The sequence below is a fragment of the Sprattus sprattus genome (genome assembly GCF_963457725.1).
Source record: "Sprattus sprattus genome assembly, chromosome: 3".
NCBI classification, from domain to species: Eukaryota; Metazoa; Chordata; class Actinopteri; order Clupeiformes; family Clupeidae; genus Sprattus; species Sprattus sprattus.
The window spans coordinates 33986644-34001604 of NC_137922.1; the positions used below are offsets into that span (position 1 = coordinate 33986644).

The window sequence follows — 14961 nt, forward strand, 5'->3', positions numbered from 1 at the left end:
ACATTGATTTGTACTGTGAGCTCTGGTGGACTTGTTTTCTTTATGGACAGGCTATGTGATCAGCTGACCTTCTTTTGACCTGTTTTTCTGGATCCCACTGATCGAAAAGAAGGCCCAACCACATACATGAACATCAGTGCTGAGACCTTTTTGATTTGTAGTTGTGTCCATAGTGTTGTGATTATATCGTTCATTTTCACACAATCCTTTTCCACAGGTGATTTTACTGCTTGTCGCAGTTTCAGCAGCACATCCGTCACAGGAATTTATGGATGCTCTTTGAAATCTCTGTATCGCCGTCTGTCTGACACCAGAGAAGCTGATGTCAGAAAGGTCACAGAGATGTCACATGGCCTCCTCCGCCATAAAACATTGGGGAAAGAAGTGATGGCCATGATTTTACCATGAATGTCGATTTGGACACAAAGTGAAGTTTCATTCTCAGTCGCCATTCGTGTCGCAATGCTGTCAGTGAGAGCCTCAGGACATATTGATTTCTGCCTCTTCCATGTTGAACAGCTTACGCAGCCTGATAGTATTGTGGCACAGGATTTTTTTTTCTTCGATGAAACAGAAAAACATTAACTGGTCTCTTAATTATGTTCCAAAGTGTCTTCTATTATACTGGTACCTAGCAAGCCGGAGTAGCACATTAAGGAGAAAAAAGAAAGGAACGGACGCAAAAGGGACATGATCTATTTTTAAGAACCCCAATAAAACAAAAACAGCTACTTTAATTTCCTTAATGACTACAGAGTTTTGAAAAGTCATATAGGCCTACCACTTGTTTTTTGTTTTCCATTTCAATTATTAAAAGACAGAATAATGAATGAACGCAAAAGTACACAGACCCTGATGATTTTTCCACAGAGAGTGTGAAGTATTCAGGTAATTTTTAAACAAATAGAATTTCTTGTTTAAGGGTGGGGATAGTATTCCGCTCCCCTGTAGATAGAGAGTCAGGCTGTGGCAAAGGAACTCTGGTCATTCGCCAGTAGCCTATATTTACTGCAACACACCTCCTTCCAAAAAGACTCCCACTATTCAATTCACCTGAACACCAGAGGCACCAGTACTGGCCTGTTCCTTCTCTCTGTCCAAAAATAATTGTCCTGACACTATCTGCCCATTCCTTTCCCAGGGGGAGTCTTGTGGTGCGGGAGGGAAGTGTACTTGTGCATGTGGAGTCACAGAGAACCTGTTTAACATATCTCAGATCACAGCTGTTTCTCTGGCCCTCGCTCGGCCCTTGTCCGTCTGCTATCTGGAGTCCCAGATCTCCCTCAACCTGCCACAGAGTAGCTCTGGTGAAGGGCGGGGAAACAGAGGCTGGGGATGAACACCGAAATGTCGAATTCCGCTGAGATGATGGATTTAGCGAGGGAGGACACCAGCTGTGCTTCAAGGGACTGAAGCTTAAAAGCAGCGTCTGAAAATACAGCTCAATTTAGTTGCTGAGGAACCAGTGTCGAGCATCAGTTATCATGTTATGCTCCACTCATTTTAATTAATGGCATTACAAGTTGATGTTCACATTGTGATTTGTAGACACAGATAAGCTATACACACACACACACACACACACAAATGCACATGTATACACACACACACACACACACACACACACACATACATACACAGACACTGGCATGCACACACGCATCAACCCCCCCCCCCCCCCCCCCCAACACACACACACACCCCACACACACACCACTTAACAACCTCCATGGATAACAGATTTGCTTTACAGAGTATGTTTTTTTAGCCGCTGGTGCATTATCTATTTCCACTCCTCTTGTTCATTTATTCCCTCACCTCAGTTTCTGTACGCGGCTCGATTCTCTCCGGCCAGATGCTTCACAGCAGCCAGGGCCCCAGCAACGTCAATATGTCAGGTCAATAGCTTTGGGTGGTATTGACCGTGTCACAGAAAAGAACTCCGCCAAGGGAGGTGCGCAATCCAGCAGCCTCCTACTGCATGCAAGCTGATCCATCTTCAATCAGCCGCTTGTCTTAGACTAGCCTTTCAAATTGAAGGGCGCTAGCTAGCCCTCGGAAATGAGGAAAGGAGTCGGAGGCGCCATGTTATATCCTGTTTGCGGATGTTACGGATGGGGTTACTGTGAACTAAACGAGAGGTGTTGGAGTTGACACGTCGCATCCTGATACGGATGGATGTTGAGGTTGTCTCTGTGAGGTCAACAGTTGTGTTGTATCTTGCTGGTGGTTTTTCAGTGGATTTTTTGTTCACCTGTGACAAAATATTGGTGGGATTTTTCTCGGCCTCCACAGTTTGTTTTCAGCTTGTTTCTGTCCAAGAAAATTTCCAGCCGACAAGCTAAAGGGAGAAAGTGTGCATGGCGAGGGGCCAGCTCACCCCGACCAAATTGCAGCGCGTAATATCATCATGAAATTAATTACCCATTAACCTCAAGAAGCAGAGAGCATCCCCATTCATTTGGTGTTTGAAATCAAAGGCGAAAATATTCCCCCTCCTCCCTTTCAACACCCCCCAAACACACCTCACAGTCCTTTCTCACACACACACACACACACACACACACACACACACACACACACACACACACACACACACACACACACACACACACACACACACACACACACACACACACACACACAACACACACACACACAGACACACACACACACACGTTTATCTGACACCCCCTGAAGTGCAGCAGTGGCACCAGCAGGGCAGAGCCCCGTGACTGGCTCTCAGTAGCTCCCTTGTCTGACGTGACGCAGTACTCTCCCAGGGGGGCCACGCTCAGAGAGAGCAGACATGTTTGGCAAAAAGGGAGACTGAGTTGGTTAGGGGAAAACATCACACACACACACACACACACACACACACACACACACACACACACACACACACACACATACACACACACACACACACACACCTACACACACACACACAAACAAACAAACAAACACACACACTTGCATAATCACGCACACGTACAGTATACACACACACACACATACACATACACACACACACATGCATGCATACTGGTACACATACACATGTGCTTCAAAACACAAGCACACCTGAGAGACAATATGTACTCTACAGAAGCCTTTCCCTCCATCCCCACCTCCACATCTCATGCCTCAGTGCCTGGGTGGCACCGCACACACAGAAGCAGGCAAGGATGGCATGTAAATAAGTGTGTAAATGACTAAATAATTCAGATGGGTCTAATGAATTCCTCCAGCCAGAAATCACAGGGATGCTTTTCCCTGCCCCTGGAGTGAGTGTGTTTTTGTATGTGTGTGTATGTGTGTGTGTGTGTGTGTGTGTGTGTGTGTGTGTGTGTGTGTGTGTGTGTGTGTGTGTGTGTGTGTGTGTGTGTGTGTGTGTGTGTGTGTGTGTGTGTGTGTGTGTGTGTGTGTGTGTGTGTGTGTGCGTGCGTGCGTGCGTGTGTGTGTGTGTGTGTGTGTGATGTGTAGTGGGGGGGCTGGATCTGCCATCTGGCCTCTGCGCTGGCTGCACACTGCCTGTCTGCCTGCTGAGGTACCCTGGTGACTGAGAGCTGCCTACCCCTCTCTTCTCTTCTCCTCTCTTTTCTTCTCTTTTCCTCTCTTCTCCTCTTTTCTTTTCTTCTCTTCTCCTCTCTTTCCTTCTCTTCCCTTCTCCTCTCCTTTCCTTTCCTCTCTCCTCTTCTCTTTTCTTCTCTTCTCTTCTCATCTCCTCTCTCCTCTCCCCTCCTCTTCCTTTCTCTTCTCTTCTCTTCTCTTCTCTTGCATTCATGCCCTGAACCACCCAGATCTGTGTCCACGGCTGTCTGCTGGCCTTCCAGTCAAATACAGACACTTGGCCTCAACAGCACTCCAGAGGGGCTAATTAGATCAGATGAGCATTGTGAGCTATGTACCACAGAATGTAAATGACATGCATCAACATAGAAAAAGAAAGAGATAGAGTGATAGAGAGATAGAGAGAGTGAGAGAGGGTAGAGACAGTGAGAGGTTGATGCAGAGAAAGAGAGAGTGATGTAGATAGAAAGAGAGAAAGAGGGAGAGAGGACAGGGGCTCCTGGGAGAAGACGTCCATGCTGTTGTGTTGGGGCTCATTTTCGAACGCCATCTGTTACCGGGTTCATGATTTGGAAGCTCATTTTTGTGTGTCAGCCACCTCCCACAACAACAAGAGAGATAGAGTGAAAGAAAGAGAGAGTGAGAGAAAGAGAGAGAGAGAGAGAAAGAGGGAGAGAGGTTGAAAGGCAACCAAAGACTACATCACCTGGCCCCGAAAAAGGTGTTGCGACTCATCAACCCTGGATGATTTTGATGTTTCCCAGGAGTACCACTTTCAAATAGTTTTTTAAAATGAACCCACAATAGAAAGAAACATAAAGTGAAGTTATGCTCAAGCCTTTGCTTACAGATGCCTGCCTTGTTTTTAGGTTTTTTAAATGTGGTTGTCTGGGTTAGATGTTTTTGCACATCAGTAAAGCGGAGGTTTTCCATTTTCTCTTGCGGAAAACACACACACACACACACCATACACCTACATACACACACACACACACACACACACACACACACACACACACACACACACACACACATCAAAAGTGGATTCACCAACTCCTCCTGCTGTGAATCGAGCCAAGAAACCAATAGCTCATTAAAACACAAACCCGTTTCAAAAAGAACAACAGGTCAGGATTTACAGTGCTGAGCCGAGTGGACCAGCAGGTGGGTTCCATGGTGCAACGTTTCTCCTCTCAGAAAAGCAAAGAGAGAGAGAGAGAGATAGAGAGAGAGAGAGAGAGAGAGAGGGAGAGGGAGGGAGGTACAGAAAGAGAGGGAGGGAGTGATAGCAAGAGAGGAATATAGGGAGAGTAAAAGAGAAAAGAAAGTGAGAGGGATGGAGAGGGAGGGAGAGAGAGACAGAAAAAAGGAATGAGAGAGAGGGAGATAGAGAGAGGGGCAACAGACAAAAGGTTTTTAGATGAACAAGGCATCCCCTTCTCCATTTCAATAAGGCGCAGCGGCTTCAGTCGGGCTGCAGATGCTTCTAACGCTACGGCGGGCGCCCAGGCATCCGGAGGGGGAGGCGAAGCCATGCATTTTAATTGCTCCATTTTCACAGCCTTTCCTTGGATGCGGGGAGGGAGGGTGGCGGGGACGATGGTGGTGGCAGTGGTGTGTCTATGCAAATTTCTGCCGGCAGAGTCTGCCGAGGACCCTGGCGTGTGCACAAGCTCACCGCTCCGGCTCAAATACACCGGCAATAATGAAGCGCGGACACGGCCGAGGAGCTGGGATGCAGCCATTACTCTTCACCAGAGTATCAATGATTTATTTGGCATTATGGTGAAGACAGGCAGAGGAAGAAAGCCAGTATTTTCTTCCCTTTTTTTCTCTCTCCTGTGAGTTCACCGCACTGGTTCCTCTCCTAGGAATTAGGATGTCATTGTTTTTAATGACCCATGGTTTGTGTTTACTACACCACAATTTTTCACAGTCCATTGCGACTGTAAGTAAACGGAAATGAAATTTGTTGAACTGTGAGGGAAGTGTCTCTGTGTGTGTAAACCACAAAAGGGATGTGGAAAAAGAGTGGACCCTAAGGAAAAATGGCTTACCTCAAAATGACTGGCACAGAACAGGAAACCATTTTCTGCTGTTAATGGACCAGCAATCTCCCCCTTGAGCTGCGTGCTGAAATGGCCCCAGAAAGAGGCGAAAGTGGCCAGGCTCGAGTGTCCCTGAGCACGATAGACGCCAGTCTCCATCCAGCAGCTGCACAGTGGCAGGTGGAAAGATGTCAGGTGACTGGAAGCCAAGAGCCCAAGGGCCCCAGGCCCCTAACACGGGGGACACGGGAGGAGACAGATTGGCCTCATCTTTACCTCGGGTTCAGTGACGCAGAGTTGGTGTCTTGAGATGCCGAGGAGATGCAGCCTCATTAAGGGGAATGCTGGTAAAGTCAGCCAAACCATCTGCATTGCAGTAGGGTGCTGTGAAAATATGAATGGCAAACAAACACAAGCACACACACACACACACAGACACACACACACACACACACACACACACACACACACATTGACACATGCACAGACACACACACACACACACACACACACACACATATTGGCACATACGCACAGTCACAGACACGCAGACACACAAACACACACCCACACTCACAAACACACACAGCTTGCATATTGACAGAGACACACAATAACACACTCACATAAAGACACAGACACACGCACACATACACGCAGCTCTTATTGCGAGGCTGCCAGTCTGGATAGAGAGGGGGGAAAAAAAATCATAATCCATCAGCCCAAATGCCTCCCGCAGGACTTGCATCTTCATCTCGTCGTTTTATTTGATCCCCGCTCCCTCGTTTCCAGTATAATGCAGAGCGGATCCAAATGCAAGGAGACAGGCAGCCCTGCTGTTTTGACAAGTTAAATGACTGCGGGCAATGATGGGCCTCCCAGTCCTCAGGCGACTTGCATGCTGCACACACACATACACACACACACACACACGTGTATGTGCATGACTCTGTGCACGAGACATATGTGTGTGTTTTCTGTGAGTGTGTGTTGTGTATGCTGTGTCCACAGGTACAAGGGTGGTCTGGCAGTGTGTCTGTGTGTCTTTGTGTGTCTGTGTGTTTTGTGTACATGAGCATAACCATGTGTTGGGGTTTGTGTGCATGTATGTGTTTGTGTGCCAGAATGTAGTGGTCAACACAACACAGTATTCTAGCCACAGCACTTCAGGACCACTCGCCCCCATTTCTCTCTTTCTTACACACACACACACCTCCCTTTCTTTCACAGAAGCCCAATAGAAATGCGACATGTGGTTCAATATTTTATTGACAGCCTCTCCCTCAGAGTGTTGCTACAGAAACACCATGGATAATTATTTCACCACAGATCCTTTCTTCTTTTTCTCCCCTGTCCTCCTACCCCTTTTTATTTTCTTTCCCTTCTTCCACTCCATCCATTCCAGTCGTTTGTCAAATTGCATCGGCATAAATTCCCCTCACGAAAAGCAGTGGTGATGTGGTGGCAGCAATAGAGATGGTTGACATTGCGGGAACCTCGTGAGCTTGGGCACCTTAGCCACAACAGTGGTAATATTAGGAGACAGTGCCGTCAGCTGGCCGTTTCATTAAGTTGCAGTGTCATGGTAGTGAGAGTGGAAATGTTTGTCAAAACCAAATAAGCACAGGGTCTTTCTTGTATTATGCTGCTTGAGAAAGATGTATACTACCACGACTCCCTGCTGAGTTGATTGTCATGAGAACTAGGCTACGCGACTCGAGTTTTTCCTTCTGATTTACTAGGCTACTGTATTTTGGGTCCGGTAAAAGTTGTTAGCCTAAGCTACTTCTCTGTTGAGCTACTCCATAGTCAGACCATAATTTGTAATAACATGTTAATGACAGAAGCCTTCATTGACAGAAACACAAATACATGTCTATATGGGGTTTTTTTTATCGTGTATGGTTTGTCCACCTTAACAGATGAATGCAAAATAAACCATAAATCATTAATTTACAAGTACATTAATGGTGCACATTATCTCATCTCCGGACGGTGTCGATACTTGTCGGTGTTGATACTTGCATGTAGGGCAGCCCTCTCTGACGTCTGGAGTGGTGCTTTACAGTTTTTCTCGATTGCTTTGGCGAATTTTTCCATTCACTGTTTTCTTTTTCAAAACAGCCCACACAGCCCTTAAAGGCACCCAGTGCAACTTTCGAGGCTTAAAAATAAACATTCAATTTCTAGTCTTTTTTACACGTAGTAAGTTTCAATAACTCCATACCATTACATATCGACATTCAAGGAGCAAAGATGAGACGTCGTCGTGTGGTGAGAACTGATAGAAAAACGATAACAACAACAATCGCCGCCATTTTCTTTATTTTTTGTAACCTACAATAAATACAGCAGGATTCCTGTCAATGGAAAAATGGCCTCTCCCCACCGGCGATTGTTGTTGTTTACAATTTTCTATCAGTTCTCAACACACAACGACGTCTCATCTTTGCTCCTTGAATGACGATATGTAATGGTATGGAGTTATTGAAACTTACTACGTGTAAAAAAGACTAGAAATTGAATGTTTATTTTTAAGCCTCGAAAGTTGCACTGGGTGAACACATTGAATGTTTACATAAAGTTGCACTGGGTGCCTTTAACAGAAGCTGAAATGACCAAAACACTATATGATGTTTGCAGAATGACACTACCTTCTCAAAAACTTATCACACACCCATCAAAACCAAACATTTCCTTGAAAACCTACAATTTGTGCTCAATTGATTTTTCCCATTTATTTAATGGTTTTCTCATTTATTTAACAATGGATAGCAAAACTCAAAATACAGCTTTCAATATCAACCTATGAAACCATCACTTCAACTTTTGTGCAACACCCTCACAGTAGGCTATTGACTATTTTACCACTGACAACGTACTACAATTTGGGGTTTGTACTGAGCACTCTTAGGCCCAATCTCAATACTTCCCCTTACCCCTTATCTTACCCCTTACCCTTGAAATTGCGCGTTCATGTGAGAGCTAGTGGTGTCTCAATACCCAACTTGATCAAGATTAAGGGGTAAGATTAAGTAGTGTATGGCCCTCGTTTTTAAGCTGATCGGAGAGCTACCTTGCTCCTCCAAGGGCTATCCCAGAGCACACAGCGAAACCAGTTCGGGAATTTTCCAAAAAAAATGGCTGCTTGAAGCGAGGAATATTTTACATGAATAAAGCTATCTACACAACTTTTTATATGTTTATAATGACTCGGTTTGATCTGAAATATACTACACGAGTGATGCATAGAATTGTCGGTCTTAACTGAAGCTTTCAAACGGTAGTTTTAGGATACAATTAGCGCGTATACCACCACTCCATTGGCTTATATGGTAGCTTGCCAGCTATCATGCTACATACACTACATGTAAGTATTTTTGGCTTATAATTAATTTAAAAATGACGACAGTCTTGTTTCGTGCTCTACACAGTTGTATACATATATATTTGCAACCATGTTCTTCATTAGACTTTTTTTTAAATCGCTAGTTTCATAGCTCATACAGTCACGCAAGGTTAAGACAAGATTAAGCAAAAGGGGCAAGGAGAAGAATCGAGATTCGGCCTTACTATATAATATACTGTAAGAAAGTATTTGAAATCTGAAAATGTATATTCAGTAAAATATTGTAGTTCTGTTTTTGTATTGCTAAACACTATACGTACCATATATTCTAAACAAGGACCTGTCAACACCATTGATTACATAACATTTGTTCTACTGTGTACAAAATGGCAAAGATTCTGACACAAAAATATTTATTGCAGTCCTTTTTCCACATTACATATATTACATATATTCTGTACATCAAAATGACAGGTTTCAATATACAGTGAAAAGGTCAAATCTGTTCTGCAGTGATCTCCCCCTGCCACCAGTGTGGGCCAGTGTGTTGATTCTGTAAAAATAGTGCAATAGGCTGTAAATACTGTAAATATACGTAAAGTAATCTGAATTTGACTGTATATGTTGTAAATAACTTTAGTGAAACTACAGTATACTGTACATTGCATTGGGACAACATACTTTACAAAAGTATAGAAATGTTTTTTGCCAAGAGTGCTACGTAATACAGTGAAACACAATACATTATATTGACTGTAAAGGCCAGCAAAGTGTCATTGTCATTGCTGAACGTACAAACAATTGATGCCACAGTTTGACGGCTCAGGTTTGAAAGAACGCTTTGGCCAGCCTCTCTCATGGAGAGGTCATGATATGGATCAATGACTCTTGCCCTAATTTCATTAGAGCATCTTACACGAATGCCACGTCCCCTGACAGGGGGCCCCTCTACCTCTACCACAACCTCTTCCTTGTCCTCATCCTGAGGTTGTTGGTGGTGGCCTCCTCGATATGCTTGGTATCAACCCTTTTTTAGAGGTTGAGAACCGCTTGAGTTAACACAGGTGCTGATGATATTTAGAATATAGAGACCAGTGGCAGTAGGCTGCTACTAAGTGTCTGCAATGTGTTAACATGGTTATTCAATTAGGTTTTGTGTCTTTCTCTGAGAAGTGTGTTAACTGTTTTGAAAAGTGTGATAAAAATTCAAAGAAATTTGTGTGAAAGCAATGAGAAATAGTTAACCCATTCGCCAGAGAAGGCTCTTGCTGTGCCAAGAAGATGTGAGCATTAGATGACGTTGACTCATGATTCGCTAAATGCCTGAATACAATTGAGAAAATCTGTAATGGAGGTGATTACAGGGTCATTGTATTAATTAGCAAGATGCTTAGCTTTACTTGCTATGCTACTAGAAGGTAGACAGCGTCCTCCAGTGGCCAAATTGAGCAGTACGCTGTCAACTGACGCGTTCTATCCTCCAAACGACAGATGGCAGTAAACCTCAAGATTTAGGTCTCCAATATGTGCAAGTGTTGTCTTGAGTAATCTCGTTTTATCTGTAGGGTCAGAGGGCACAAGTGTGTGTTTTCGGCATGCACAGGGAGGCTGTAGATGGTTGCATACTGATTGCATGTATAAGCAGTGTCAACGTGTTAAAGTTTAGTTATGCGGAGTGAACGTGCTGCATATTCAGACAGTATTTAGCAGATATATTTGTATTGCTTTGTTGGGCGTGAAGTAGCAGACAGCATGGTGAAGGAACAATTTAGAGAGACGGATGTGGCCAAGAAAATGTAAGTAATGTTAGCCAAGTTAGCTTAGCTAGGGAATTAGACAGCTTGTTTGCTAGTTGGTTTACTGGGTCTGGCTGAAAGCTGCTGGTCATCCAAAAAACAAAAGCTATCAGCATTAAATACGACGCCGTATTCCCGGACACAATTTGCGGATTAATCCCCCTATTATTTCTCCGTTTGAGCCATACAAGTCAAAGCATTTTTCACATTGGCAAAATTGAATGCTGTCCAAAATACATGATTAAAACTGTTCAATATGACACTCTGTTGCATTGTCCTGTAAAACATTAAGCCACTTATAATAACCACAGATAAGCGCTCATTAAAAAAATTACATCTAGCTCAGGATAGTATCGCTACTTTATTGAACGTGCTGCGTTGCATGTATGAACTGAGTTGCTGGGTTGGTTCCTTATGTGTGACGTTAACGATGTTTCTTTCCCACCGTGTACAGAAGCCACATCTGTTTTGGGATGAAATCTGCCGAGCAGATGCGTCAGCAGGCTCATATCCAGGTGGTCAGCAAGAATCTGTACAGTCAGGACAGCAGTCACACACCACTGGCATACGGTGTCCTGGATCATCGCATGGTAATGAATGTACCCCAATTGCCACATTATTAAACGATGGTGTGGTGAATTTGTATTTGCATGTGCAAATATTCTTAATACTGCATTGGTATATCACAGTAGAACCATTAGTTAGTTGTCAGAACATATGCTGTCAGATAACTGAAAACTTTAGTCACCAAAAAGCAATCAGTGGATTACAGCATATGACACGTCTCCATCTATTCCAGGGCACGAGTGAGAAGGACCGGCCATGTGATACGTGTGGAAAGAACTTGGCAGACTGTCTGGGTCACTACGGATACCTAGACTTGGAGCTACCCTGCTTTCATGTTGGCTACTTCAAAGCCATCATAGGAATCTTACAGGTCAGAGTTGTGTTGCTTTTTTTTTTTTTTTTATCAGCATTGATTATTTGATATTTGATTGATATAAGCTTACCTGACAATTTGGCAAAGACAATGATAAGATATTCTGGAATTTATTGATTAGCATTATTCAAGCATTCAGAATGGTATGATCGCTTGACTTGTGATCAATTGTGTACAGTCATCTGTTTAACAATATGTACTAGTTAGCCTTTATGTTGCATACTGAATCAGAAAGTTGGGGTAGACTTTGTGAAATTAAGTCATCTAATTCCACTACACAACCACAGAAACCATTACCCAACTGAAGACCCAAACTGGGCTTATTGTTCACAGATGATCTGTAAAACGTGTAACCACATCATGCTGTCCAAAGAGGACAAGCTTCAGTTCATGGACCTCCTCAGAAGGCCCGGCCTGGTCTACCTTCAGAAGCGTGGCCTGAAGAAGAAGATCTCTGACAAGTGCAGGAAGAGGACTGTCTGTCTGAACTGCAATGCATTCAATGGTACATCTGTAGCTACAAGAACCGCTAATGCAGAACAGTTAATAACAATGGAGATGTTCTGTTGATAGATCTAGTATGAAGAACTAATCACCTCATTTGTTGATTTGACATCACAGTGACATTTGCTCATTTATTCAATGCCTTTGGTGGAATCTGTAAATATATACACGTATAATATCATGTAACATTTGTGTCTTTAGATAAAGGAAGATGTTCTGGTTCTTGGAGCTCAGTCCTGCATTTCAAGCTTAAGCGTTAACATATATTGCTTTAGTGTTCAAATATTCTAGTCATAGTCATAGAATCATCATTGCTACTGTTGCCTTTTCTTCTATTCTGTTATCGTGTTTTCAATATCCCTTCTTTTATTTCCCCTAGGTCCAGTGAAGAAGTGTGGTTTGTTGAAAATTCTCCATGAGAAATACAAGACTACTAAGAAAGTGGTGGACCCCATAGTGACAGACTTTCTGCAGTCCTTTGACATTGCCATCGAGCACAACAAAGAAGTGGAGGCTCTCCTGACACGGGCTCAAGTGAGTCGTGTAGTTTGCTGCCTTGGTCTCTGTTGAGCATTAAAGAACTTTCAAGGATAAAGGCATAGTGGTACAGTGGTTATATCTGTGATTCATTGGTATAGTGAACAAACTGATGTTCTGCTGCCTTCAACCTTGGTGGGGGTTCTTATTTGTCCAAAGGCTAGATTGAAAAGTACAAACACAAATGGCTGATGATGACAACGACCTGTCAGTTTGTTAACCTTTTCTCTAAACAGTAAAAATGAGCTTAAACAAAAATATATATATAGATGAAGACTTTCCTATTGTTGACAGCCCATGAAGCCTTCAGACAGAAGTGTTCTCAGACATTTTTTCGATTGGCAATCAATGGATTGACATCAGGTTCATGATCTTTATGTGGGAGCCTTCACAGGGAAACTGTGCATATAAATAACATCATTAGATTCATGTAGCCTTGCCCTCTTTGTCCATCTTACATTTTAGATGTTGCCAATGCCAATATGTACAGCTGAGATGTTGCCAATGCCAATATGTACATTTGAGATGTTGCCAATGCCAATATGTACATTTGAGATGTTGCCATGCCAATATGTACATTTGAGATTGTTGCCATGACGATATGTACAGCTGAGATGTTGCCAATGCCAATATGTACATTTGAGATGTTGCCAATGCCAATATGTACATTTGAGATGTTGCCATGCCAATATGTACATTTGAGATTGTTGCCATGACAATATGTACATTTGAGATGTTGCCATGCCAATATGTACGACGGTCTGCAGGAGAACCTAAACCCGCTGGTGGTGCTGAATATGTTCCGGAGGATTCCAGCGGAGGATGTGCCGCTGCTGCTGATGAACCCGGAGTCGGGGAAGCCGGCCGACCTCATCCTGACCCGCCTGCTAGTGCCACCGCTCTGCATCCGCCCCTCAGTGGTCAGCGACCTCAAGTCAGGCACCAACGAGGACGACCTCACCATGAAGCTCACGGAGATCATCTTCCTCAACGACGTCATCAAGAAGGTAGCAGCTTTCCCTCTGACCCAAGGGTCTGGTCCAGATTCAGATTCAGTCTGTTCAGTGGGAGGTTTTGCCCACTGGGTGAGCAAGAGCAAGACGAAAAGTGTTCCTGAATGGCCATAGTCTTTAGTTTTACCTTTTCATTATGTTTTCCTTTTTTTATTGTTCGGAGGAGTAAGGCCTAGTTAGAGTGAGGAGAAAAACACTTTCCTCTCCTTATACATCTGTTTGTCCGTGCTCTAGTCTACACTGATAACTTTACTATATATAATGCTACATGTTTCTAACTTTTTTAATTGATTATCAATTCATTTTTGCACTTTGATTGGGTTTTCCAAATGTGTCGTTTTCTGGGTGATTCCAAACTTTTGAACAGTAGTGTATAATGCTCTTAGTCTTAGGCACTTGTGTTGGGTGGAATTGTAGCTGAGGATTGTCAGACTTATGGTCAATAACTTCTCCATGGCTTGCTGTTACTTCGGTTATAATAGACTTGACTTGTGCGTTGCTTTAGATGAAGGCATCTGTACAGAATGAATGGTATGCAAATGTAAGAGACTAATGGGTGTACAATAATCGAGGGATGCGATGCATTTAAGTAGAGGATATATAAAAGTTATGCATGTTGTTTTGTGCAGCATCGCATGTCTGGGGCGAAGACGCAGATGATCATGGAGGACTGGGACTTCCTGCAGCTGCAGTGCGCCCTGTACATCAACAGTGAGCTGTCAGGCATCCCTCTCAACATGGCACCCAAGAAGTGGACCAGGGGCTTCGTGCAAAGACTCAAGGGGAAACAAGGTCAGTGACGGTGCAAAGTGAAAATTAACAAATAACCCATTCAGAAACTTAGACTCAATTAAGCAATATAGCACGAGTGGGAGTGGGGTAGGTAAGGGATAATCTCACGGGTGGTGTTCGGCCGTAACCACCGAGCACGCAGGCCGAGTGGCGTAGGCAACAACTTAATTTTCTCTTGTCTCTTATTTTCACTTTTCGCTATATTGCTTTTATAAAACAATTCTACCGTCAACAAATTAACATTTCAACAAAAAGTTATTGATTAAAAGTGGTTTATTTCGCCATTGTTTCTCCGCAACAAAAAATTGTTCCATTGTCAACGTCTTGGTTTGGAATTTTAAGAATTTTGAATTAACGGTTATCATCAACGTGAATATTTCATCGCGGAGTGATTTATAATTAGCTGTGA

General features: G+C 43.4%; 1 protein-coding gene across 1 annotated transcript in view; it reads left to right on the top strand.

Moving 5' to 3' along the window:
* Positions 1–10578: 10578 nt before the first annotated feature.
* Positions 10579–14961, top strand: part of polr3a (polymerase (RNA) III (DNA directed) polypeptide A) — a 41613-nt gene continuing 37230 nt past the window's right edge. The window contains exons 1-7 of the mRNA XM_080834682.1: positions 10579–10766; positions 11221–11356; positions 11566–11703; positions 12040–12211; positions 12590–12744; positions 13515–13754; positions 14390–14552. Of these exons, the coding sequence (XP_080690808.1) occupies positions 10723–10766; positions 11221–11356; positions 11566–11703; positions 12040–12211; positions 12590–12744; positions 13515–13754; positions 14390–14552 (1048 nt within the window). The 5' untranslated portion in view covers positions 10579–10722. The remainder of the gene's footprint in view (positions 10767–11220; positions 11357–11565; positions 11704–12039; positions 12212–12589; positions 12745–13514; positions 13755–14389; positions 14553–14961) is intronic.